The sequence below is a fragment of the Capricornis sumatraensis genome, chromosome 23 (genome assembly GCF_032405125.1).
Source record: "Capricornis sumatraensis isolate serow.1 chromosome 23, serow.2, whole genome shotgun sequence".
In the NCBI taxonomy this organism is placed as follows: Eukaryota; Metazoa; Chordata; class Mammalia; order Artiodactyla; family Bovidae; genus Capricornis; species Capricornis sumatraensis.
The window spans coordinates 35,749,325-35,776,168 of NC_091091.1; the positions used below are offsets into that span (position 1 = coordinate 35,749,325).

General features: G+C 35.5%; 1 protein-coding gene across 1 annotated transcript in view; it reads left to right on the forward strand.

Moving 5' to 3' along the window:
* The window catches only part of ATRNL1 (attractin like 1), a 785,280-nt gene that overhangs the window by 89,544 nt on the left and 668,892 nt on the right, over positions 1–26,844 (forward strand). Inside the window, exon 9 of the mRNA XM_068961441.1 lies at positions 18,067–18,250. Coding sequence (XP_068817542.1) covers positions 18,067–18,250 — 184 coding nt within the window. The remainder of the gene's footprint in view (positions 1–18,066; positions 18,251–26,844) is intronic.

The window sequence follows — 26,844 nt, forward strand, 5'->3', positions numbered from 1 at the left end:
TTAGAAATCTGAATACTAACTGGATACTTACAGGTTTTAAAAATTAACTCTTTTTTTTTTTGAGCTTCACAGTGCAAACCTCTAGGGGTTTTCGAGTAAAGTCATAATCTCTTCTACAGATAACTTTTTGAGAAACAGTTTCTGTTTTGCTAGGCAATATAATTCTTTTTTCCATTGTCGGCAGGTCTTTTCAGTTACTACTTTTCCTGGAAATGCTTGGTGTAAGTCATCTGTCCTCTTTCTGGCAAGATTGTAAAATGATAGATTCAAGTTATCTGATAGTAAGACTACTCAAGTTTTTTCTCTCTTCTTGTCAGATTTGGTAATTTGATTTTATTATCAGAATTTATTCATTTTATCTAAAAATTTCCGATGTATTGATCTAAAGTTTTTCATAATATGCTCTTAGTGAAGTCTAAAATAGTTTATAACCGTATGTGCGTATGCTCAGTCTTGTCCAACTCTTTGTGATCCCATGAACTGTAGCCCCTCCAGGCTTCTCCGTCCATGGCATTTTTTCCAGGCAAGAATACTGGACTGGGTTGCCATATCCTCCTCCAGGGGATCTTTCCCAACGCAGAGATCGAACCCACGTCTCCTGTGTCTCCTGTATTGGCAGGTGGATTCTTTTACTACTGAGCTACCTAGAAAACCCTACTTTATAGCCATATCCCCTGTTATATGCCTAATATTGGCTGCCTGGGCCTTCTTACTTTTGTCTTGATCAGATTCTCCACAAGATTATAAATCTTAATATTTTTCAGAGTACTAAATTTTTGGAGCTATTGATTTTTAATATATTTATCAATTTCATTAATTCTTATTTTTATTATGATCTCCTTTTAATATATTTTGATGTGTTATGCTTTTTTCCATTTTATATTGTTGCTTAATTCATTATTTTTCAGGTTTGATTCATTGAATTTTTAAAAATATATGCCTTTAAAGCTGTAACATAAACAATGTAAACATGGCTATAGTTGTATCCTACATGACTTGGTATGTAGTATTTTAATTATTTTTTTAGCTCAAAGTGTGTTCAAAATTCCATAGTCATTTGCTCTTTCACTCATGGGTTATTTAGTAGTGCAGTTTAAAAATTTCAAACATGGGGTTTCTAGTTATTTATGTTTTATTGCTAATATCTAGGTAGTTATATTACGATCGCAGAACATATCCTATGGAATTCCCCTCAAAATTATGAAATATTTCAGAAATACGTATTAGTTGAAAGAATTGTGCATTGAATTCTCATAGACATCCTACCTACATTCTACAGTTAATCTTTTGCTTTTTCAGTTACCAATGTATCTTCATCCGTCTGTCAGTTTTGTTGTTGCATTTTAAAGACTGTTGGAAACATCAGTAGACTCTAAAGATAATACCATGTCTGTTATTAACGAGTTCTGTACTAAGATTTTTAATGTAAAAGTTACATATCAGTTCAGTTCAGTTGCTCAGTTGTGTCCGACTCCTTGTGACCCCATGGACTGCAGCACACCTAGCTTCCCTGTCCATCACCAACTCCCAGAGCTTACTCAAACTCATGTCCATCGAGTTGGTGATGCCATCCAACCATCTGATTCTCTGTCATCCCCTTCTCCTCCCGCCTTCAATCTTTCCCAGCATCAGGGTCTTTTCAAATGAGTCAGTTTGGCCATCAGGTGGCCAAAGTATTGGAGTTTCAGCTTCATCATCAGTTTTTCTAATGAATATTAGAAATATTCTAATGAATATTCAGGACTGATTTCCTTTAGGATGGACTGGTTGGATCTCCTTGCTATCCAAGGGACTCTCAAGAGTCTTCTCCAATACCACAGTTCAAAAGCATCAATTCTTCGGTGCTCAGCTTTCTTTATAATCCAACTCTCACATCCATACATGACTACTGGCAAAACCATAGCCTTGACTAGGCAGACCTTTGTTGGCAAAGTAATGTCTCTGCTTTTCAATATGCTGTCTAGGTTGGTCATAACTTTTCTTCCAAGAAGAAAGCGTCTTTTATTTGCAAAAGGTACATTTAGTGAAATGCATAAATTCTGTGCACAATTCACTGAGTTTTGACAAAACATACATCTGTAACCCAAACTTATATCAAGATATAGGATGTTGGCTATTACTTGTGAAGGTTCTCTCATGATCCTTTGCAGTTGACACCTGTCCTGCTTCCTGATTTTTTCATCATCAAATAGTTTTGCTTGTTCTGAAATTCTGTATAAATGGAATCAATAAGGCTTCTTTCACTCATCATGCTGCTTTTGAGCATGATGTATTTATTAGTAATTTGTTCCTTTTTATTGTTGAGTGCTTTTCCAATGTATGAATACATGGCATTTTCCTTCATTCTCCTACTGATGAATGAAAGTGAAAGTGAAAGTCGCTCAGTTGTGTCCAACTCTTTGTGACCCTATGTCCATGGAATTCTCCAGGCCAGAATACTGGAGTGGGTAGCCTTTCCCTTCTCCAGGGCCAGGGCTATTTCCAGTTTTGGACTGTTGTGAATACAATTGCAATGCACATAATATACAAATCAACTTGTAGACGTGGTTTTATTTCTCTTGTTTGAATAACTAAGGATGCTGGATCGGGAGGAAAAAATATCTTTAAATTTTTTAAGAAAGTTTCAGAACTTTCTTCCAAAATGGCTTAATGCAGTTGTTTATTAAATTTAATTACTCATGTTTAAATGTTTTAAATCTTTACTGACATTTTAACTGTGCCGTCAGTCACTGGGAAGGGTACATTAAATTTTCCATGATGCTGTTGATTTTGTAGATTTCTCTGTATGATTCTTTCCGTTTTTACTTTACATATTTTGAAGCTTTATTAGTGTATATTGATCTTTTCACATTCTCGATCTTTATCTTAGATCACTACTTAGGAGGCACTGAGAGATTATGTAAAATGTGAGGAAAAGGAGTCAAGGATAGTTCTGAGATGTTTGGCTAAGCACTATACTAAGTTGAGGGAGCCTGAGTAAAGCAGATTTACTTGTCACCAGTACCTATGTATGTGTGTTGTGCGTATGTGTGTGTGTGCATAAAAATACTAGTTTTCAGAGAGCAGCTTGATGAGCTTTAACAAATTGATATAGTTGTGTAAGTGCCAGCTGAATCAAGACATAGAACATTTCCATTACTGCAAAAAGTATGAGTACGTGTCCCTGTACAGTCAGTCTCTCATGATTCTTGCTGGCTTATTTGCAGTTATGTGTTTAACCTTATAAGAAACTTCCATACTATTTACCAAAGTGATACTACCATCTGCAACCTACCAGCAAGAGTTCCGGTTACTTCTCATCCCCTCCAACACTTGGTAATGTTAGTTTTTTTAATTCTAGCTATTCTGGAATTGTAGGGATATCTTATAGTTTTTGTATTGGCATTTCCCTGATGATTAATGTTACTGAATGTCTTTTTATTCCAATATTTGCCATTTATATATTCCTTGGTAAAATGTCTGTTCATACTTTTTGTCCATTTTAAAAATTGGGTTGTTTGACTCCTTATCATGGAATTTTAGGATATTAAAAAAAATATGTTATGGACATTAGTCCTTTCTCTAATGTATATTTTGCAGATTCTTTCTTTCAGTTGTGGCATACCTTTTCATTTTTACAGTGCCTTTTAAAAAGCAGAGCTTTTAAATTTGGGTGACATACAGTTTATCAATGTGTTCTACCCAAGAAATCTTTTGTTAAGCCCAAGGTCATGAAAGTTTTTCTTTTCTGTGTTTTACTAGATATTTAATTTTGGCTCTCATCCTCTGATCTGTCTTCTCTTTGAGTTAAATTTTATATGTGGTGTGAAGTAAGGGCTGCAGTTTTTATGGAATATACAATTGTTCTTTGGTTGAAAAGATTTTTCTTTCCCTATTGAATTACCTTGGTAGATATATTGAAGAGTCAATTGACAATATACGTGTGAGTCAACCTTTGGATTCTATTCTGGTTCTTTGATTTATATTATATTTAACATCACACTCTACTGATTACTGTAGCTTTGAAATCAGGCAGTGTCTGTCTTCCCATCATTTTTTGTTTGTTTTGTTTTTTAAAAAAATGGACTACTCTAGGTCCTTCACATTTGCATTTAAAATTTAGAATCAGTTGGTCAGTTTCTTAAGGAAAAGCATGTAGGAATTTTAATTGGAGGTACATTCCATCTATATTGGGGAAAATTGAGCCTTTAACAATATTGAGTCTTCTAACTTACGGACACTTCAGCATTTGGCACCCTGCAACTTTGCTAAAAACACTTATTATTCCTTGTAGATTTTAGGTAGATTCTTTCTTGTTTTGTACACAGATGATCATGTATTATGCTCAGGCTAATAAATATTCATCTTCCTTTTCACTCTATATGCGTTTTATTATTTTCTTTGGACTGCTGGGATCTCTGGTACAATACTGAGTAGAGGTAGTGCTTGCAGACATTTCTGCCTTTTTAAAAATTTTAGCAAAGAAAGCTCCAGTCTTTTAATTACTGTTACTGTATTAGTGATGTGGTTTTTGGGGGTGCTTTTATCGGGTAGAGGAAATTCACTTTTTTAAAGTAGATAAATTTAGATTTTTAGTTGGAGTTTCAATATCAAACTCTCACAAATAATAGAATGAATATTCAGAGAAGTAGAAGGATATAGTAGACCTGAAAAGCACTGTGAACCAATTCAACATAATTAAGATGTATACAATTTTCACACACCAGTTGGATACAATTGTGTTCCCATAAGCTGTAAAGGAAATTCACTTTTATTCCTGGTTTGCTGAGTCTTTTTCATGAATAATGTGAAATTTTGTCAAATAATTTTCTGTATCTATTGAGAAGATCGTTTTTTTTTTATTTCTTTATTTCTCTTTTGGATTTCTTAGTGTGCTGAATGACATTGATTTTTAGATGTTAAGCTACTGTTGCATTTTGGATAAACTCTGCTTGGCCACAATGTATTATTCCTTTCATACACTGCTATAATTGATTTGCAAAAATGTTATTAAGGATTTTTATGTTTATGCTCACAAGAGATCTTGGACTATTGTTTTCTTTTCTTGTAATGTCTTTGCTTTTATAATCTGGGTAACAGTAAAATGATTTGAGAAATGTTTTGTCCTATTCTATTTTCTGTAAGAGTTTGTGTAGAATTGGTATTACTTCTTTCTTAAATGTTTGGTTCACCAGTGCAACTATTTGGCCCAGAAACTTTCTTTGCAGGAAAGATTTTGACTATGGCATTTATTTTCTTTAATGAATGTTAGTGATATTCAAATGATCAATTTCTTTTTGAATGACATGTGGTAGTCTGGGTTCTTAAGAAATTTGTCTGTGTCATTTAAGATGTTAAATTTACTGGCATGAAGCTGTTCATTATATTCCCTATTATTTTTTTTAATACTTGTAAAATCTGTAGTGATATTTCCTCTTATGTCTGATATGAATATCTGTGTCTTATTTTTCTGGTCTGTCTGACTAGAGATTAGTAGGTTACTCAATCTTATTGACTTTTTCAAATAACCAGCTTTTGTTTCCTGTTTTCTATCATATTGATTAATGCTTTATTTGTTACATTTATTTTCTTCTTTGAGTTTTATTTGCTCTTGTTTTTCTGATTTCTTACGGTGAAAGAACAGATCATTGAATTGAAATTGAGACCTTTCTTCTTTTAAAAAAGGTATTGTTATGAATTTCCAAGTCAGTAGTTCTCAAACTTAATACCTAGGAACCACCTGGCGGGTTGTTAAAATAGATCACTGTGCCCTAAACTCTTATATTCTTATTTATTATGTTAGGATTGTTGCCAGGGGATTTGCGTTTTTAAAAAGTTTCCAGGTAATGCCAGTTGCTTCAGGGAACCACTGTTGAGAATGACCGCTGTAAGTACTGCTTTAGCTGTATCACATGCGTTTTGAAAGAGGCTTCTTCTTTCTTGTTTCTGTTTAGTTCAAAATGTTTTATGCTTTTTTTGTGTGGTTCTTTTCTTTGGCTCCTGGGTTGTTTAGTGGTATTTTGTTTGATTCATATATATATGAAGATTTTTTTGATATCTTTCTTGCCTTTATTTCTGGTTTAATTCTACTATTGACAGAGACTGTATATTTTACAGTTAAATTTTTTCTTGAGTCTTATTTTCTGACCCAGAATATGGTCTACCTTGGTGAATGTTAAATGGGAATTTGAAAAGATACATCTTCTGCTGTTGTTGGTTGGGGTGTTCTATAAATGCCAGTTATATTATGGTTGATAAAATGATTCCTGTCTTCTGTATCTTTACTGGTATTCTGTGTAGTACTTTCCTTAGTTCTTAAAAGAACAGTGTAGAAATTTCCAGTTATGACTGTAGATATATCTATTTCATTTTTAACTTCTACTGGTTTTTGCTTTACTCGTTTATTTTTAATTTTTAAAAAAATTTACTTTATTTATTCATTTATCGATTTATTTTTGGCTCTGCTGGGCCTTCATTGCTACACCCAGGCTCTCTCTAGTTGTGAAAAGCAGGGACCACTTTTCTAGTTGTGGTGTGCAGGCTTCTCTCTTGTAGTGCATAGGCTTTAGAGCACACAGACTTAGTAGCTGTAGTGCACGGACTTAGCTGATGGAATTAACTTAGGTTATGTAATTCCAGCTGAACTATTTCAAATCCTAAAAGGTGATGCTGTGAAAGTGCTGCATTCAGTATATCAGCAAATCTGGAAAACTCAGCAGTGGCCACAGGACTGGAAAAGGTCATTTTTCATCCTCATCCCAAGAAAGGGCAATGACAAAGAATATTCAAACTACCACACAGTTGGATTCATTTTACATGCCAGCAAGGTAATGCTCAAAATCCTTTAAGCTAGGCTTCAGCAGTTTGTGAACCGAGACCTTCCAGATGTTCAAGCTGGATTTAGAAAAAGCAGAGGAACTAGAGATCAAATTGCCAACATATGCTGATCATAGAAATGACATGTGATCCAACATATGCTGGATCATAGAAAAAGCAAGAGAATTCCAAAAAAGCATCTACTTTTGCTTCATTGTCTACGCTAAAGCCTTTGGTTGTGTGGATCACAACAAACTATGGAAAATTATTAAAGAGATGGGAATACCCAATGACCTTACGTGCCTCCTGAGAAACCCGTATGCAGGACAAGAAGCAGCTGTTAGTACTGGACATGGAACAACAGACTGGTTCCAAATTGGGAAAGGAGTACATCAAAGGAGATATTGTCACCCTGCTTTTTTAACTTATATGCAGAGAATATCACACAAAATGCCAGGCTGGATGAATCACAAGCTGGAATCAGGGTTGCTGGGGGAAATATCAATAATCTTAGATATGTAGATGATACCACCCTTGTGGCAGAAAACAAAGAGGAATTGAAGAGCTTCTTGACAAAGGTGAAAGTGGAGAGTGAAAAAGCTGGCTTAAAACTCAACTTTCAAAAAATGAAGATCACAGCATCTGGTCCCATCACTTCATAGCAAATAGATGAAAAAGTTAACAGTGACAGATTTTATTTTCTTGGTCTCCACAATCACTGCTGACAGTGACTCGGGCACAAAATTAAAACCTGCTTGCTCCTTGGAAGAAAAGCTATAACAAACCTAGGTAGTGTGTTAAAAAGCAGAGACATCACTTCCCCGACTAAGGTCCATATAGTTAAAGCTGTGGTTTTTCCTGTAGTCATGTATGGATGTGAGGGTTGGCCCATAAAGAAGGCTGAACCCTGAAGAATTGATGCTTTTGAATTGTGGTGCAGAATAAGACTTTTGGGAACCCCTTGGGCAGCAAGGAAATTAAACCAGTCAATCCTAAAGGAAATCAGTTCAGAATATTCTTTGGGAGGACTGATGCTGAAGCTGAAGCTCTGATACTGGAAAAGACCCTCATGCTAGGAATGATTGAGGGCAGGAGGAGAAGCGGGCAACAGAGGATAGGATGGATAGTATCATGACTCAGTGGACATGAGTTTGAGCAAACTCAAGGAGATGGTGAAGGATAGGGAAACCTGTCATGCTGCAGTTCATGGGGTCACAGAATTGACAAGGACTTGGTGCTTGAACAACAAGGCTACTTCCTTCTGTCCTTCATAGTTTCTTAGGATAAAGTCTGTGTCATTTGAGCTGTTTTTCCCCTATAGGTTTTTTTTAATTTTTTTTAATTTTTCTGTAGCTGCTTCTGAAATCTTTTCTGTGCTTTTAGTTTTCAGCAGTTGCATTGTGGTATAGATTTCACGAAATTTATCCTGTTTGTAGTTTTCTCAGCTCCTTGAATCTGTAGGACCATTAATTTGCTAACTATACTCTAAAATTTTGTTTTTATAAAGGTTACTCTAGGGTTTGTAATATGTATATTAGCTTATCAGATTCTGCTTTGAAGGCAATGGCACCCCACTCCAGTACTCTTTCCTAGGAAATCCCATGGACGGAGAAGCCTGGTAAGCTGCAGTCCATGGGGTCGCTAAGAGTTGGACAGGACTGAGCGACTTCAGTTTCACTTCTCACTTTCATGTATCGGAGAAGGAAATGGCAACCCAGTCCAGTGTTCTTGCCTGGAGAATGCCAGGGATCGCGGAGCCTGGTGGGCTGCCGTCTATGGGGTCGCACAGAGTCGGACACGACTGAAGTGACTTAGCAGCAGCAGCTACCACTTTACATATAGTGTCAGAAACTCAGAATAGTATCCCTGCATTTCCCTCTTTTTCCCTTTGTGCTTATATCATGTCTTGTATGCTATGAAGAGCATAATACATTGTTACAGTTTTTAGTTTGGACAGTTAATCATCATTTACTGGGAGGGAAAATGAGAAATGACACCTTGAATATTTACTCATATATCAACCATGTCTTATGGTTGATCATTCATCTATAGAAATCATTCATCATTCATCTATAGAAATCCAAATTCTGTCTAGTTTTAAGTGTAATTTTTATTCAGTTTAAAGAACTTTTGGGGTTATTTTTTATAGGGCAAGTCTCCAATGATATATCCTCTGTTCTTCTTTTTCCTTTGTCAAAAAAAGATTTTACTTACTTCACTTTTGGAAAATATTTTATGGGATATAGATTTCTACTTTGGTAGTCACTTTTTAGTATAGAGTGCTGGGTGAATGGTTGTCCCCCCTTCTCATTAATTTAAAAGTGTAACTTCCTTGCCTTCCGCCTTCCTTCATGTCTGTTGAGGGTCAGCTGGCATTCTTATTTTTGCTCTTCTGCTTGTTCATCTTGATCACTTCATGCTATTCCTTGGCATGGGTTTATTTCTTTCTTTTGCCCTGTTTTATATCATTGATCTTCTTGGTTTTATGAATCTGTAAAGATGTCATTATTTCTGTCTGCCACTGGCATTCTTCTGAAACTCTTATCATATTAGATTAGGCTACTTGATATGGTTATACAGGTCCCTGATATCCTGTTAATTGTTTTTCATTGTTTTTGTTGGTTTGTGTGCTTCATTTAGAATCGTTTCTATTTTTGTGCTTTAGATTAATTGTTCTTTTTTTCCCATAGTGTTTACTCTTGTGTTAATTCTGTTCAGTGTATTTTTCATTTCCAGGGATTCTTTGTGAGCCTTTTGTTAAATCTCATGTTCGTATTTTTTCTAACACTATTGAACATATTTGAGTGGATTTACAGTAGCTTTTGAAGCATTCTCTTCTTTTAATTCTATCCTTTTTATGCCTGTGTCTCTATTGATTGGTTTTTCTTCTTGTTATGGATTGTATTTTCTTTGGTCTCTATACTTGTTAATTTTTTAATGCATTTTGAATATTGTATGTTTTTGTTCTGTTGGCTACTGGGGACTTTGCTCTATTCCTTTAAAGAATGCTGGACTTTGTACTAGCATGGGGTTAAGCTTCAAGTGTAACTATTTTGGGAGACTGCTTCTGAGATCTGTTAGAGTGGATCCAGAGTAACTTTCAGTTGATGGCTAATGTAACCTAGTATTTCATTCCTTTACATCCAGTATTACATTTCCTTTTCAGGACTCTACCTAATGCCTCCTATAGTATGAGGTCTATCTTCTGTGGCTGCTGGGAGCTCAGATTGTTCCCAGCCCTGTGTGAGATCCAGGAATTGTTCAGTCTACTAGTTTCTGGTGGTTCTTTCCATGGCTTTAAGTAGTTTTCTCTTATGCACGTGCAAATCAGTACTCAGCAAAAACTTGGAAGATTCCCGCCGATCTCTTGAGCATCCACTCTGTAGAAACTACATATCTGGTATTATTTCCTATGAATTCTAGCTTGTAGGACTGTTCTTTTCTTTTTATTTTAATTGGAGGCTAATTACTCTGCAATATTGTAGTGGTTTTGCCATACATTGACATGAACCAGCCATGGGTGTACATGTGTTCCCCATCCTGAACCCCCCTCCCACCTCCCTCCGCATCCCATCCCTCAGGGTCATCCCAGTGCACCAGCCCTGAGCTCATGCATTGAACCTGGACTGGCGACCTGTTTCACATATGATAATATACATGTTTCAATGCTATTCTTTCAAATCATCCCACCCTCGCCTTCTCCACAGAATCCAAAAGACTGTGCTATACATCTGTGTCTCTTTTGCTGTCCTGCATATAAGGTTATTGTTACCATCTTTCTAAATTCCATATATATGTGTTAGTATACTGTATTGGTGTTTTTCTTTCTGACTTACTTCACTCTGTATAATAGGCTCTAGTTTCATCCACCTCATTAGAACTGATTCAAATGTATTCTTTTTAATGGCTCAGTAATATTCCATTGTGTATATGTACCACAGCTTTCTTATCCATTCATCTGCTGATAGGCATCTAGGTTGCTTCCATGTCCTAGCTATTGTAAACAGTGCTGTGATGAACATTGGGGTACACGTGTCTCTTTCAATTCTGGTTTCCTCGGTGTGTACGCTCAGTAGTGGGGTTACTGGGTTATATGGCAGTTCTATTTCCAGTTTTTTAAGGAATCTCCACACTGTTCTCCACAGTGGGTGTACTAGTTTGCATTCCCACCAACAATGTAAGAGGGTTCCCTTTTCTCCACACGCTCTTCAGCATTTATTGTTTGTAGACTTTTGGATAGCAGTCATTCTGACTGGCGTGGAATGGTACCTCATTGTGGTTTTGATTTGCATTTCTCTGATAATGAGTGATGTTGAGCATCTTTTCATGTGTTTGTTAGCCATCTGTATGTCTTCTTTGGAGAAATGTCTGTTTAGTTCTTGGGCCTAGTTTTTGACTGGATTGTTTATTTTTCTGGAATTGAGCTGCAAGAGTTGCTTATGTATTTTTGAGATTAATTCTTTGTCAGTTGCTTCATTTGCTATTATTTTCTCCCATTCTGAAGGCTGTCTTTTCATCTTGCTTATGGTTTCCTTTGTTGTGCAAGAGCTTTTAGGTTTAATTAGGTCCCATTTGTTTAGTTTTGCTTTTATTTCCATTACTCTGGGAGGTGGATCATAGAGGATCCTGCTTTGATTTCTGTCCGAGAGTGTTTGCCTTTGTTTTCCTCTAGGAGTTTTATAGTTTCTGGTCTTATGTTTAGGTCTTTAATCCATTTTGAGTTTATCTTTGTGTATCGTGTTAGAAAGTGTTCTAGTTCCATTCTTTTAAAAATGGTTGACCAGTTTTCCCAGCACCACTTGTTAGAGAGATTGTCTTTTCTCCATTGTATATTCTTGCCTCCTTTGTCAAAGATAAGATAGGGGACTGTTCTTTGAAATGCTGATATTTGTTTTCTCAAGCTGGTAGGATCGCCAGAATCTATTTGCAGTCAAATCCCCCTTCTTGCTCAGTGGTGAGAAATTTCCCCTCAGCATATGTTTCAAACAAGGGCTCACCTTGTTTCTCTTTTCTTTAAAATGATAATTCTGTGCTGCTTGTTATCCAGTATCTTTTTAAAATATTTTCTTCTGCTTTTTAAGTTGTTTATGGCAGGCTGTTAAATGCTATCTAAATATTTCCATCATAACCTGATAAAGAACTCCTGGTATATATAAGTCATTTTTGCTTTTTACTTTTTCAAAATTATTCTCTTGCTTCATGTATTTGTGTATTTATTGTCCCTCTCTTTTTAATGAATCAGTGTTTCATTTTTAATAAATTGGGAGTGTGATAGAGCACATTACAGAATTAAAAACAAAATTCATTCATATACAAATAACGTATCAATCATAAGCAAATACTTTTTATGAAATGACGTATTTTGTTACTTTAAATGTTTATTGAGACAAAAATGAATCTTTTACTATGTGCACATTTCCAAACGCAAAAATAATAATAAAGTGAGAATGTAATCATAATTAATTTTACATTTCAAGTTAATCACCTATATCTGAGCAAAATTATTTTCTTAATTTTTCATCTGAAACTACCGTATCACCATTTCTTATTTGAACTGCTGGTGACTAAACCTGCAGAGATTCTGCAGGGGTATTTAGTAACTCACTTTGGTGTCAGACCTGTGTCATAGCTCTTACACTTTTAGTTTTTTAAAATATGTAATGAGTAGTTGAGTGCAATAGTGTATTTCATGATGAACTTTCCATTGCTAGTAGGGTGATATATTTTTTTCCATTTAAATTTTAATTTGCGAAAGTGGTAAATTCACATACACTTGCAAAAAGAAACAGAGTGATCCTGTATATCCTTTATGCAGTTTTCCTTGGTGGTAAACATCTTGCAAAAATATAGTACAGAATCACAACCTGGATATTAACATTGATACGATCTGTTCTGATTTCTCCAGTTTCATTTAGAAACTCATTTGCATGTGCATGTATGTAGTGTGTATAGATGTGTGTGTATATTTAGTTCTGGGCAGTTTTCTTGCATGTTGTCTCATGTATCTACCACTGCAGTCTCTGTCAACACAAGAATCCTTCAGATTAGCTTTTTTAGACCACACCTACTTCCCTTCCGGTTCAGTGGTAAAGAAGCCTCTTGCAGCCCAGGAAATGCGGGTTTGATCCCTGACTCGGGAAGATTCCCTGGAGAAGGAATTGGCACCCCACTCCAGTGTTCTTGTCTGGAAAATCCCATGGACAGAGGAACCTGGTGGGCTACAGTCCTTGGGGTTGCAAAAGAGTGCGATACAACTGAGTGACTGAACATCAACAACATCATCTCCCTGATACCTTTATTCCTTTCCCATCCCATCCCAACCCTTGACAATCGCTGATCTGTTCTTTGTGTAATCTTACAATTTTAAGAATGTCATAAGTGGATCATTTAATCTAAGGGAACTTTGGTGTGTTAGTGCCTAAGTCTGCTATTTTATCATTTTTGTTTCCTGTTTCTTGTGCCTCTGTTTCTCTTCACTTGTTAGTCATGGGTTAATAAGTTTTAGAATTCAGTCTTGATTTATTTATAGTGTTTGTGAGAGTATTTCTCTGTATGCTTTTCTTAGAGATTGCTCTGGGTATTAAAATATATGTAAGTGACTTGTCTGTCTACTAGTCTCAACATTTTACCACATCAAGTGAAACGTGGAAACTTTGCTTTCATTTACATCCCTCACTTCTAAATATCATTGGCGGGAGCGTCAGATGATGTTATACTTTTTGTTTCCTTCATCAGATATTATTTGTAAGCCTCAAAGAGGAGAGTTTATTGTGTGTAGCCATATATCTGCTTTATTTGTTGTTCTTTCCTGATATGATCATTTCATTTGTCTGAAGAATTTTCTTAAGCCATTCTTTAAGGGGAGGCCACAGATTTCAAAGTATTTTAGTTTAGTTTTTTTTTTAACCAAAATTTGTTTTGGGCTGTGTCACATGATCTTAGTATGGTCTTAGTTCCCCGACCAGAAATTGAACACACAGCGCCTGCAGTGGAAACATTGAAGTGCTGAGTCTCAACTACTCAACTGCCGGGAAAGTCTGTATATTTATGTCTTATACATAATTTGGATGTTTTCAGCCACGATTTTTAAAAATAGCTGTTTCAGCTCCGTTCTCTTTTTTCTCTGCTTCTGGGATTCCAGTGGAACAAATGTTGGACCAATTGTTACTGTCCCAAAGGTTTCTTAGACTGTTGTTTTTTTTTTTTTAGTTTATTTTCTCTGGTGTTCAGATTGGGTAAATTTTTCTGCTATATGCTCAATTTTACTGATTCTATCTGTCATCTCTACTATTGAGTCTGTCCAGTTAACTCATATTTGTTACTGTATTTTCTTTTCTTCCTTTCCTCACTCCTTCCCTCCCTCCCTTCCTTCTTTCCTTCCTTTGTCTCCTCACCCTTTTTCTCTTTTTTTTTGCTGAGATTTGTTGTTTCAAGAGAACTTGTAGCTGCTTGCTGTATCATGGCTGCTTTAAAATTCTTGTTAGGTAATTTCAACATCTCAGAGTTACTGTCACTTGACTGATCTGGTTCCCAACATGACAAGTGATTTTTGTTTGTTTGTTTGTTAGTATCTTGGACATTTTGGCTTTTATATTGGGAGTCTTTGAGTTTTACCTAAATCTTATATTTTAGCAGGTTGGTCACTCTGTTTAGGTTTAGCATTAAGATCTTGTGGTGGGATCTTCTTTTGCAATCTCAGGCCTTTAGGGAAAGTGGAACTCTTCCCCTGTCTGCTTATTGTAAGCAATGTTTGGTGAATCCCTCTTGCTGGTGCTCCTAGTGTCACCCGGGATTATCCCTGGGGGTTCCTCTTCAATTTGCGGAAGGAATAAGCCTGCCTGAGTTGCTTTTTATTGCTGGGTTATGGGTTAAAAAATGCTGGGCTGACTGGCCTTCTTCTGTTGGGTTGGAGGCAATGAGATATCCGTCCTATAGTCTTGCAGATCCTGAGTCAGCGTTCCTCCTTACACCTTTCATATTTCTCCTGTGGTTGTCTTTGGGACTGTTCACTGGGTTTGTTAGTGGGAAGGAGAGGGAGAAATTAGTCTACACCAACTTTTAAACATTTGATGTGTTAATTTTTTAAACTCTAAATTTCCTTAGTTGTAAAGAAAGGATAGCAATAGTAAACTTTCAAAGCTTTAATATTATCAAATGAACTAGTGAGATACTCCCTGAGACATAATATATACTCTATAGATAATGATGCTATAGCTGATTGCCAGGTTGCTTATTGCATCATTATTTTTAAGAACAAACGGAAACACTAATGAGTCACTATGTAGGATTATTTAAATAAGTTATCATCGATACAATAGAATTTAGCTAATGAAAGTGAAAGTAATAAATGGGATGTGAAAAGATGCCCCAGATGTTTTGTTAAGTGAAAATATAGTTGTAAAATCGCATGATCTTTTGGTATCAATATTTATAGGTATCTATGTACATGTAAGTCACATATATTTGTCTTGTCTATTGTAATAAAATATTCAGAACTGTAGTTTCAAAATATTCTGAACCTAACAATTTGTGAAAAATACCTCTGGATAGTGGGCTAGAGGAGAAGGTAACATTCACTGTTGCATTATATACCTCTTTATTGCCACAATATTTTTTGATAAGAAGTAGTTTTATCTTTTATTAAACAGAATGAATAAAAACATGAAAACCTTCAATCTGGTGCTACACACACACACACACACATATATATAGCTTTAATAAGTAGTTGAAGAATATTAAAAGAATGCCCATTAGTTACAAGAATACTCTGAAATTTCTTTAAATATATCTAGTTTTCTCTGAGTAAAATTGGCTTTAACAAATCCTTCTGATACTTCTTTTATGACTTTTTATGATTGATGAAGTATATTCTTTACTACCTTAAAATTGTGTGAATGTGAAGAATTTTTAAGCATCACTTTTGTTTTCTGTTACTTGCTTTGAGTATTTCAATGAGCTGTCTAGAATGCCAAAGTTTAGGTGACAAAGTTAGAGGGAAGATGCAAGTGTGATATGCATGGATATTTAAAAACTAATAACAGATTTCTGTATGGTTGCTCTTTATAATCTAAATTCCTTTAAGGTCAAAAGATATGTATTTTTTCATTTGCATATTCTTAAAAGCATGCCTTGCATATGATAAGAATTTGTTTCTATTTGCTATAGAAATGAGAGTTCCTCCTAGATGTGTCAGGTAGAATGGGACTTAAAATAGGGAGTTAATTACAGTAGTACTAGAGACACCAAAATGAGGGAATGAGTCAGAAATCTATAGCTGCTGCATACCCAGGCTGGAACTTAGGACCACGTTTGTAATTGAGCTGCTTACTGTAGATGCCACTGCTGCCACTGAGCAAGGGCTGCGCCTGCTTCTGCTGCTGTAAAACCTACACTGCCATTGCCCAGTAGTCACCTACCTGTTCCTATTGCTGGAGAAGAAAGGAAGTAGAGTGTCTTTCTTCCATTTGCCTTCTGTTCTCTCCCAAGTACTTTCATTACTGGAAACTGATGGTAACACAGCTGTCAAATGAGTCTTGGATATTTAATTTTTAGGTTTTTATCAGTAATACGAAGGACTCTTTGAAGGGATAGTGAGACTCATAGCCAAGAGATAAAAGACTAGCACAGTGCCAAAAATTGTTAAGACAAGAGTTTTATCTTTTTAGTCTTTGTAATGTCAGTGACTACCTCAGTTCAGTTCAGTCGCTCAGTTGTGTCCAACTCTTTGCTACCCCATGAATTGCAGCATGTCAGGCCTCCCTGTCCTGGAGTTCACTCAGACTCACATCCATCGAGTCAGTGATGCCATCCAGCCATCTCATCCTCTGTCGTCCCCTTCTCCTCCTGCTCCCAATCCCTCCCAGCATCAGAGTCTTTTCCAATGAGTCAACTCTTTGCATGAGGTGGTCAAAGTACTGGAGTTTCAGCTTTAGCATCATTCCCTCCAAAGAAATCCCAGGGCTGATCTCCTTCAGAATGGACTTGTTGGATCTCCTTGCAGTCCAAGGGACTCTCAAGAGTCTTCTCCAACACCACAGTTCAAAAGCATCAATTCTTTGGCGCTCAGCCTTCTTCACAGTCCAACCCTCAACATCCATTATTGACTACTGTAAAAACCATAGCCTTGACTAGACGGACCTTAGTCGGCAAAGTAATGTCTCTGCTTTTGAATATGCTATCTAGGTTGGCCATAACTTTTCTTCCAAGGAGTAAGCATCCTTTAATTTCATGGCTGCAATCTCCATCTGCAGTGATTTTGGAGCCCCCAAAAATAAAGTCTGACACTGTTTCCCCATCTATTTCCCATGAAGTGATGGGACTCGATGCCATGATCTTCGTTTTCTGAATGTTGAGCTTTAAGCCAACTTTTTCACTCTCCTCTTTCACTTTCATCAAGAGGGTTTTTAGCTCCTCTTCACTTTCTGCCATAAGGGTGTTATCTGAATATCTGAGGTGATTGATATTTCTCCCGGCAATCTTGATTCCAGCTTGTGTTTCTTCCAGTCCAGTGTTTCTTATGATGTACTCTGCATATAAGTTAAGTAAGCAGGGTGACAATATACAGCCTTGACGTACTCCTTTTCCTATTTGGAACCAGTCTGTTGTTCCATGTCCAGTTCTAACTGTTACTTCCTGACCTGCATACAGGTTTCTCAAGAGGCAGATCAGGTGGTCTGGTATTCCCATCTCTTTCAGAATTTTCCACAGTTTATTGTGATCCACACAAAGGCTTTGGCATAGTCAATAAAGCAGAAATAGATGTTTTTCTGGAACTTTCTTACTTTTTCCATGATCCAGCGGATGTTGGCAATTTGATCTCTGGTTCCTCCGCCTTTTCTAAAACCAGCTTGAACATCAGGAAGTTCACGCTTCACGTATTGATGAAGCCTGGCTTGGACTATCTCAGCCTGTAACATAATAACCTCTCATAAACTTTTATTAAATCTTTCTTTTTTCAAGGCTATTTACAGATACAGAAATATATGTGAGAATAAGGTTTAGTTTTTTCTTGCACATACAAAAAATTAGATATTTTCGATATTTCAAAGTTTAATTAAAATCTACAAAGAGACCAGTTTTACTCACCTTTGGTTTTTATCACCCAACATAGTAACTAGCACCTATTTAATACTTTTTAAAACAATTAAATTATTATTAGATATACTTTACTCATAAAATTTGGTATTAGAATGAACTTGTTGGTAGTTTGGTGGTATATTAGTTTTTTAAAAATACTATTTAAGTTCACATTTTATCTTCTTTCTCTTATAGCATCAAACACTTGGCTTGTTCCGGAAACTAAAGGAGCTATTGTTCAAGGGGGATATGGCCATACCAGTGTGTATGATGAAATAACAAAGTCCATTTATGTTCATGGAGGCTATAAAGCATTGCCAGGCAACAAATATGGATTGGTAGATGACCTTTATAAGTATGAAGTTAACCCAAAGACTTGGTGAGTAGATTGGGCTTTAGTATGATGGGAAAATTGGGCACTGTTCTATTTTATATTTGTATAATAGCGGTGTGTATTAGATATTTTCAAGGAGGTATTCTTGACTTTTTTCCATCTTTATTTTGACTAATGATAGTCTATTATATAGCAGAGGCACTACATAATACATTTTCTGTGTAGCCATCTTTACTGTAAATGATTGACTTTACAGTGTTTTCCAGTCCTGTGTCTAGTCTTGTTCTGTATCACTCATAAGTGCTGATACTATGTGCCGTTCAGAAGAGCAGTTTTCTTACCAATATATCTTTGAGTTTTGACATTATCTGTACTGGGATTTGTTCTTCTATACACTCATATTTTATTGTCAGTTTTAAATTTTGAAAGCATTTCTTCAGTTTCATCATCTAATTTTCTGTGCAATACAAAGCTGTGACATTTAGGTAAATTTTCTTTTATTGTTGTTATAAATAATACTACAGTGTATATCTTGATCCAGTCATTTTACAGAAGCAAACATTTCTCTAGGGTGCATCTCTAGAAGTGAAATTGCTGTATCTGAGGATATTTACATCCTCAACTTTAAGACACATGTAGCAAGCCTAATTGCTTTTCGAGTTACTGTGGTAACATACCACTTCCTCCAGCAGGGTATGAGTGTTCTTGGTTCTTCATAGTCCCACCAATACTTGATAATTATGAGAATATTTTCCTTTCGCCAGTGCAATGGATATGAATGGTATCCTACTGATATTTTAATGTGCATATCCTGATTGATATAGTAAATCAGCATATTTTTATGTGTTCATTTGCACTTGTGTTTTCTGTTGAGTAAATTGCTTATTCACAGCCATAATTTTTTCTTTATGTTTTAAATATTAATTTTTCATTTATTGATTTTCTGTGTATATGACTTTTATTGACCAATATGCTATTTTTTATGTAAAGTTTTTATTATATTTGGAAATATTTCAGCAATTATTTCTTTTTAAAAGTTTTTGTTGAAAATAATTGATTTACAGTGGTGTGTTAGTTTTAAGTGTACAACAAAGTGAAGCATATATTCACTCCTTTTTTAGATTCTTTTTGTTGTACTCATTTTCTTTTCTAAGATCTGGAAAGTGACCAGTTTTTTTGTTCTAAGATACTAAACATTCTTTTAAACTTACATGAAATTAACTATATGTTTAAATGAAATAGTTTTACACTGAATTGTGATTTGTTCTATCCCCATTCACTTTTACACATATATTCTAATTTTTACTTTACTTGAAAAAAAAGACAGACAGAATTAAAGAAAATGAAGACTTTTCCTTTGAGTAGCTTTGCTAATTTAATTTTTTTTTAGTTTAAATAAAATGCAGTATTATATTTTAGTAGATAGGCTACTTTGCTGAACTTTTAGAAAATGTGTATTTGGAGAAATTATTTTTCAGTGGTGAAGTTGATTATTCTGTGCTATAATTTCCACTTAGAAAAATTAGAAATTACCTCTTTTTAAGGCATAAGAGAACTATAAAGATGGTAAGAATATGTTGGTCAAGATTTAGGAGAGGTAAATGACAAAGGAGGTATGACTGGCATTTTGTACAACTGTTGTTCTTGAGACAATTGTGAATCCTGAAAACTTCCTGAGAAACTGAGCAGAACTTTTGTTAATCAATATGGAGGACCAAATTGTATTTCTAGGTGTGCCAAGGAAGAGAGGTTTTTATTACACACTTAATGATGTAGTCTGGTCCCTGAAGTTCTAAACCTAAAAGAGTTTAGAAAGATAAGCTTATCTTTGAAACATCATGCTCTTTGATTGGATTATGGTGAACTTCCCATGGCCTAAATTGGTGACAGAGCAAAAGTAAATCCTCTCTTGAGTAAAATAGTATCATACAGAGGCTCAAATTAGTTCATTTACAATATATGTTGCAAAACAAAGAATAGCATTGGAGAAGGAAATGGCAACCCACTCCAGTGTTCTTGCCTGGAGAATCCCAGGGACGGGGGAGCCTGGTGGGCTGCCATCTCTGGGTCGCACAGAGTTGGACACGACTGAAGTGACTTAGCAGCAGCAGCAAAAAAAAGAAAAGCCATGAAAAAAACCCCAGCCATTTGAAATATACCAATAGGATAATGGTGGTTTCATAAAGAAACTATAAAATAATTAGGATTTTATGATCGAGGAATTAAAGGTAGGAAAATATTGACAGACAACTGGAAACTTATACTAACTTGATTACTAAATAATCAAGTAGAAGGTATAGAATTGGAAAATTGATTATTTACAAATTCTTTGGATATGTTTAACAGCAAATTAGACATAGCTGAGGGGGAGATTAGTGAAAGAGAAGATAGGTCATATTGAAATAAAGAAAGACAAAGAATGAAAAATAAAAGAGGGAAAGAAATATGAGGAACATGGGGAAATATTGTAACATGCATGTGATTGAAGTCCAGAAGAGGATGGAGAAAATAATGTAGAGCAGTATTTGAAGTCTCAAAGGCCTGAGAATTTCAAAAGTGACAAAAGATGTCCACCTACAAATTGAGGAAATTTTATGAGTATGAAGGGGTGAGTACAAAGAAACATACACTTAGAAATATCATTGTAAAACTGATGAAAACCCAAATGGAATGAGAAAAGCCACCAGAGGGGGAAAAGACATATTCTCTTTAAAGGAGCAACACTAAGACTGACAATGATATTTTTTAATTGGAAAAATGGAATCTAGAAGGCATGGTGTCTTCAAATGGCTGAAGGAAGATAATCATCTGTGCAAAATTACCCAGTGAAAAACCCTGAAAAAAATGAAAGCAAAGAATAGACTTTTCAGAAAAACAAGAATTGAATTTGACAATAGCAAATTTGTAATACAGAAAATACTGAATAAATAAAGAAAATTCTATTGAAGTAGAAGAAAAATAATCCTGGATACTGGAGGGAATAGAGAAATGGAAAGGGTAAATCTAAGTGATTATTTATTATAAAATAGTATAATGGTAATTATAAAAAAGCTCTCTATGTCCAACAAGTGAATACAGGGAAAAATGAGAAGACTACTTAATGCATTTGGAAGAAAACAAGAAAGGAACGGAAAGGGAGCAAAGTAAAATTGGGACAAATATAAAGGAAGATGGTTGAATGGTAATTGCTTCTCTGGTGGTTCAGAGGCTCGGGTTTGATCCCTGGGTCGTAAAGATCCCCTGGAGAAGGAAATGGCAACCCACTCTAGTACTCTTGCCTGGAAAATTCAGTGGACAGAGGAGCCTGGTAGGCTACAGTCCATGGGGTTGCAAAGAGTCGGACACGACTGAGCGACTTCACTTTCACTTTCATAATGGTAATAGAGGCTTAAATATATCAAAATTTAAACATTTGTTAATAGCAGCACATAACTCAGGAAGAAGGGTAAATGATGTTCAGTGTTTCTAAGGTCTTCGTATTATATGGGAATTAATTAGAAAACTAATTTAAAGTAGACATAAATAGTTAAGGATTTATATTGTAATCATTAGGTAACAAAAAAGCATTCTATGTCCAACAAGTGAATACAGGGAAGAATGAGAAGACTACTTAATGCATTTGGAAGAAAACAAGAAAAGATTGGAAAGGGAACAAAGTAAAATTGGGGCAAATATAAAGGAAGATGATTTAATTAACTCCAAGTAAGTCATAATTACACTAAAGTAAATATTCCAGTTACACTAAATGTAAGAGACTAAATATTCCAATCAGAAGCTAAAGATTTTTACACTTGTGTAAAAATTAAAGCCTAGCCATATGCTTCTTAGAAAATATACAAAAAGTATAAAGGTATTTAGAGCAATTGAAAGTAAAGGGTGGAAGAAAGGTACACATTATGCAATCACGAAACAAAAGAATATTGGTATAGTTGTACTCAGTTCAGTTCAGTCGCTCAGTCGTTTCTGACAATTTGTGACACCATGAACCGCAGCATACCAGGCCTCCCTGTCCATCACCACCTCCTGAAGTCCACCCAGACCCATGTCCATCGAGTCGGTGATGCCATCCAACCATCTCATCCTCTGTTGTCCCCTTCTCCTCCTGCCCTCAAATCTTTCCCAGCATGAGGGTCTTTTCAAATGAGTCAGCTCTTCGCATCAGGTGGCCAAAGTATTGGAGTTTCAGCTTCAACATCAGTCCTTCCAATGAACACCCAGGACTGATCTCTTTTAGGATGGACTGGTTGGGTCTCCTTGCAGTCCAAGGGACTCTCAAGAGTCTTCCCCAAAACCACAGTTCAAAAGCATCAATTCTTCAGCACTCAGCTTTCTTTATAATCCAACTGTCACATCCATACATGACCACTTAAAAAACCATAGCCTTGACTAGAAGGACCTTTGTTGGCAAAGTAATGTCTCTGCTTTTTAACACGCTGTCTAGGTCGGTCATAACTTTCCTTCCAAGAAGTAAGTGTATTTTAATTTCATGGCTGCAATCACCATCTGCAGTGATTTTGAAGCCCTCCAAAATAAAGTCAGCCACTGTTTCCACTGTTTCCCCATCTATTTCCCATGAAGTGATGGGACCGGATGCCATGATCTTTGTTTTCTGAATGTTGAGCTTTAAGCCAACATTTTCACTCGCCTCTTTCGCTTTCATCAAGAGGCTTTTTAGTTCTTCACTTTCTGCCATAAAGGTGGTGTCATTTACATATCTGAGGTTATTGATATTTCTCCCGGCAATCTTTATTCCAGCTTGTGTTTCTTCCAGCCCAGCGTTTCTTATGATGTACTCTGCATATAAGTTAAATAAGCAGGGTGACAATATACAGTCTTGACGTACTCCTTTTCCTATTTGCAACCAGTCTATTGTTCCATGTCCAGTTCTAACTGTTGCTTCCTGCTCTGCATACAGATTTCTCAAGAGGCAGGTCAGGTGGTCTGGTATGCCCATCTCTTTCAGAATTTTCCACTATCAGACCATTAAGAATTTAAGTCAGGCATATGCCTAGAAAATATAATAGTTCTGAATTTAAATGTACCTTATAACTCTATATTATAAAGTAAAGCAAAACTGACAGAAGATGGGACAAATCATAGTATTATTTTTTAAACCCAGTTATTTTGGTGACTGATAGTACATGAAGATTAAAAACCAGTAAAGATAGAAAAGATTTGAAAAGCTCAATTTTGGAGTTATAATTTTGGAGTTTTTTGGTATATGAGTGCATGTTATCTTATGGCTGCAGAATATATGTTGTTCTCAAGTACTCAGGGAACATTTTTCTAAAATTTACCATATACTGGGTTTTAATGCAAGTCTAAAGAAATTTAAAAAGAGTAAAATCATGCGAAGTAAGTAACCACAGTGAAATAAATAAAAATTAACTAGGAAAGGGTGTCTGTAATTAATAAACTCCTTAAAATTGGTTAACTAAATTATGCAGAAAATTAGAACACTTTTGTACTGAATAATAGCACAAGGTGATTATGATGCTGCCAAATAAAGACATTTATAACTTTAAATGCATTTATTAGAAAATATTTTTAAAAACCTGAACATCAGTGGTCTAAGCTTAACCCATGAACAGCCATGAAATTAAAAGATGCTTACTCCTTGGAAGAAAAGTTATGACCAACCTAGACAGCATATTGAAAAGCAGAAACATTACTTTGCCAACAAAGGTCCGTCTAGTCAAGGCTATGGTTTTTCCAGTGGTCATGTATGGATGTGAGAGTTGGACTGTGAAGAAAGGTGAGCGCCGAAGAATTGATGCTTTTGAACTGTGGTGTTGGAGAAGACTCTTGAGAGTCCCTTGGACTGCAAGGAAATCCAACCAGTACATCCTAAAGGAGATCAGCCCTGGGATTTCTTTGGAAGGAGTGATGCTGAAGCTGAAACTCCAGTACTTTGGCCACCTCATGCGAAGAGTTGACTCATTGGAAAAGACTCTGATGCTGGGAGGGATTGGGGGCAGGAGGAGAAGGGGACGACCGAGGATGAGATGGCTGGATGGCATTACTGACTCGATGGACAAGTCTGAGTGAACTCTGGGAGTTGGTGATGGACAGGGAGGCCTGGTGTGCTGGGATTCATGGGGTTGCAAAGAGTCGGACACGACTGAGCGACTGAACTGAACTGAGCTGAAGCTTAACCTCAAGAAGTCAGAAAATAAGCAACAGATTAATCTCAAAGAAAGAATAAAATAAATAAAGGTAGAGTAAGACAATAGGAGATAGAGCACAAGTTAGTGTGAAATAGAAAACAAACGTGTAATAGAGATACAGCCACCAAAAATCAGCAAAGTTGGTTGTTTGTGGAGATAGATCCCTACCCAGATTTAGAAACAGAGATCACAGTTGGCCTTCTATTTGTGTGGATTCAGCCAATCATGGATTGAAGATATTAAAAAAAAGTTCAAAAAAGCCAACAGAGCTTGACTTTGTCATGCACCAGCAACTACTTGCATAGCATTTACATTGTGTTTACAGCAGTTTACATAGCGTTTACACCGTATTAGGTGTTATAAGTAATCTAGAAGTGACCTAGATTATACAGGAGGATGTGTATAGGTTATATGCCATTTTATGTAAGGCTCTTGAACATCTGTGGATTTTGGAATTGGCGAGGCTTCTTGAACCAATTTCCCACAGACACTCAGGGATGACTGTGTACTCAAATAACCAATTTTCAGAATGAAAATGGACATTATGGACATTATAGACATTAAATGATAATAAATGAACATGATAAGCAACTGTATGAGAGTAACTTTAAAAAAATTAAATGAGCCATGTCAAGTATCTAGAAAAATGAAACTTACTAGAATTGATGCATGAAGAGACAGAAAATTGGAATAATCTTATAACACAAAGTAGAGTCTATGCTTGAAATCCTCTTCCGTTAAAGAAACAGACACAAAGCAAGACAAAATAAAACCCCAAACTCTCTAGGCCCAGATAACTTTATTCGTGAATGTGCCCAGATATTTAAGAAGTATGTATTTAAGAAATAACACCAGTCATTCACAAACTTTCAGAGAACAGAAATAATTATTTTGCAGTTTTATGCAGTAGCAAAACCTTGAGACAAAAATATGAAAAAGATTTTACAGCTAAGGAAATTATAGTGTTATCTTTTTCATTAAAATAGATAGAAAAATCAGGTGAATCCAGCAATTTATGGAAACAATAGTACATTATTTGGGTTCACTTTAAGAATAAAAGATTAAATAAAATTTCATAAAAGAATAACACATTAAAATAATAAAGAAATAAAGGCATATATTTTTCTCAAACAATACATAGGATGTTTAGATAAAATTTAACTTATATTCATGAAGAACCTCTAATGCAGTAGGAATAGAAGTAAACTATTTATGTAGTAAAAAAAAAAAAAAGCTTTATTGCAAACATTAGAGTGTATTGTTGAAAAATTTCCCTTTAAAGTTAGGAATGAATAAGAGTGGTTACTATCACTGTTTCTATTCACCATTGTATTGGAATATCCAGACAGTGGAATAATACAATTAAAGTAAAAGGGAATAACAGAATATAAAAGATACATAGGTAATAGTTTGGTTGACATAAGATCAATATAAGGAAAATATAGTTCTATATATCAAGAACAGTTGGAAAATGATAATTTAAAATTCATATAAGATCAGGATGTCAAAAACCTGAGAAGTAAATATCATGACATATATGCAGGATCTTTACATAAAAAACTCAAAACCTTGTGAGAAATTGAAGGCATAAATAAATGGAAGATACAGCATAGGCCAAAAAGTTCATTTGGGCTTTTCCATAAGATCCTACTGAAAAACCTCAGCGAACTTTTTGGTCAACCCAATGTGTTATGATAATTAATGGAAATACTCAGTATGGTAGAGATATCTATTCTGTCCTAATTGATCTTTAGATTTAATATAATCCCAAAACACAATTGCAGAAGGTAATACTTTCTTTTAGAAATTGACATGCCTATTTTAAAATTTATATGAAAATTCAAAGGATCAATCATAGCTAAAACTAGCTTTTAGAAGAACAAAGCTGAAAGTCTTCTCTTCTAGATCTCATGAATGTGAAGCTACAGTAATTAAGTATTGCTGCAAAGATAGGGACATAAAGCATTGAGGCAAATAGGAGTTCCCAGATAGACCTACACATTTATCGGAACTTTATAACATGGGGCTTTCCTGATGGCTCATTGGGTAAAGAAGCTTCCTGGAGTGCAGGAGATTCTGGAGGCGTGGGTTCAGTCCCTGGGTCAGGAAGATACCCTGGAGGGGGAAACAATGACCCACTCCAGTATTCTTGCCTGAAAAATTCCATGGACAGAGGGAATTGGAGGGTCGTAAAGAGTTGGACATGACTAAGCACCTAAGTACAGACACAGAGTATAACACAGTTGGCACTAGACAGTTGTTTTTTCAATAAGTGATTCTGGGTCAATGGTTATACAATTGAAATAAATGAATCTGGGGCCCTGTTTTACGTCTCATACACAAAAAATAGTTTCAGATCAATGTAAATCTAGGTGTAGAGTACAAATAGTAAATATTGTAGAAGATAACAGATAAATGTCTTTGTTTTTATTGGTAAAGAAAGACTTTAAAAATAGAATTTAAACAGTATTC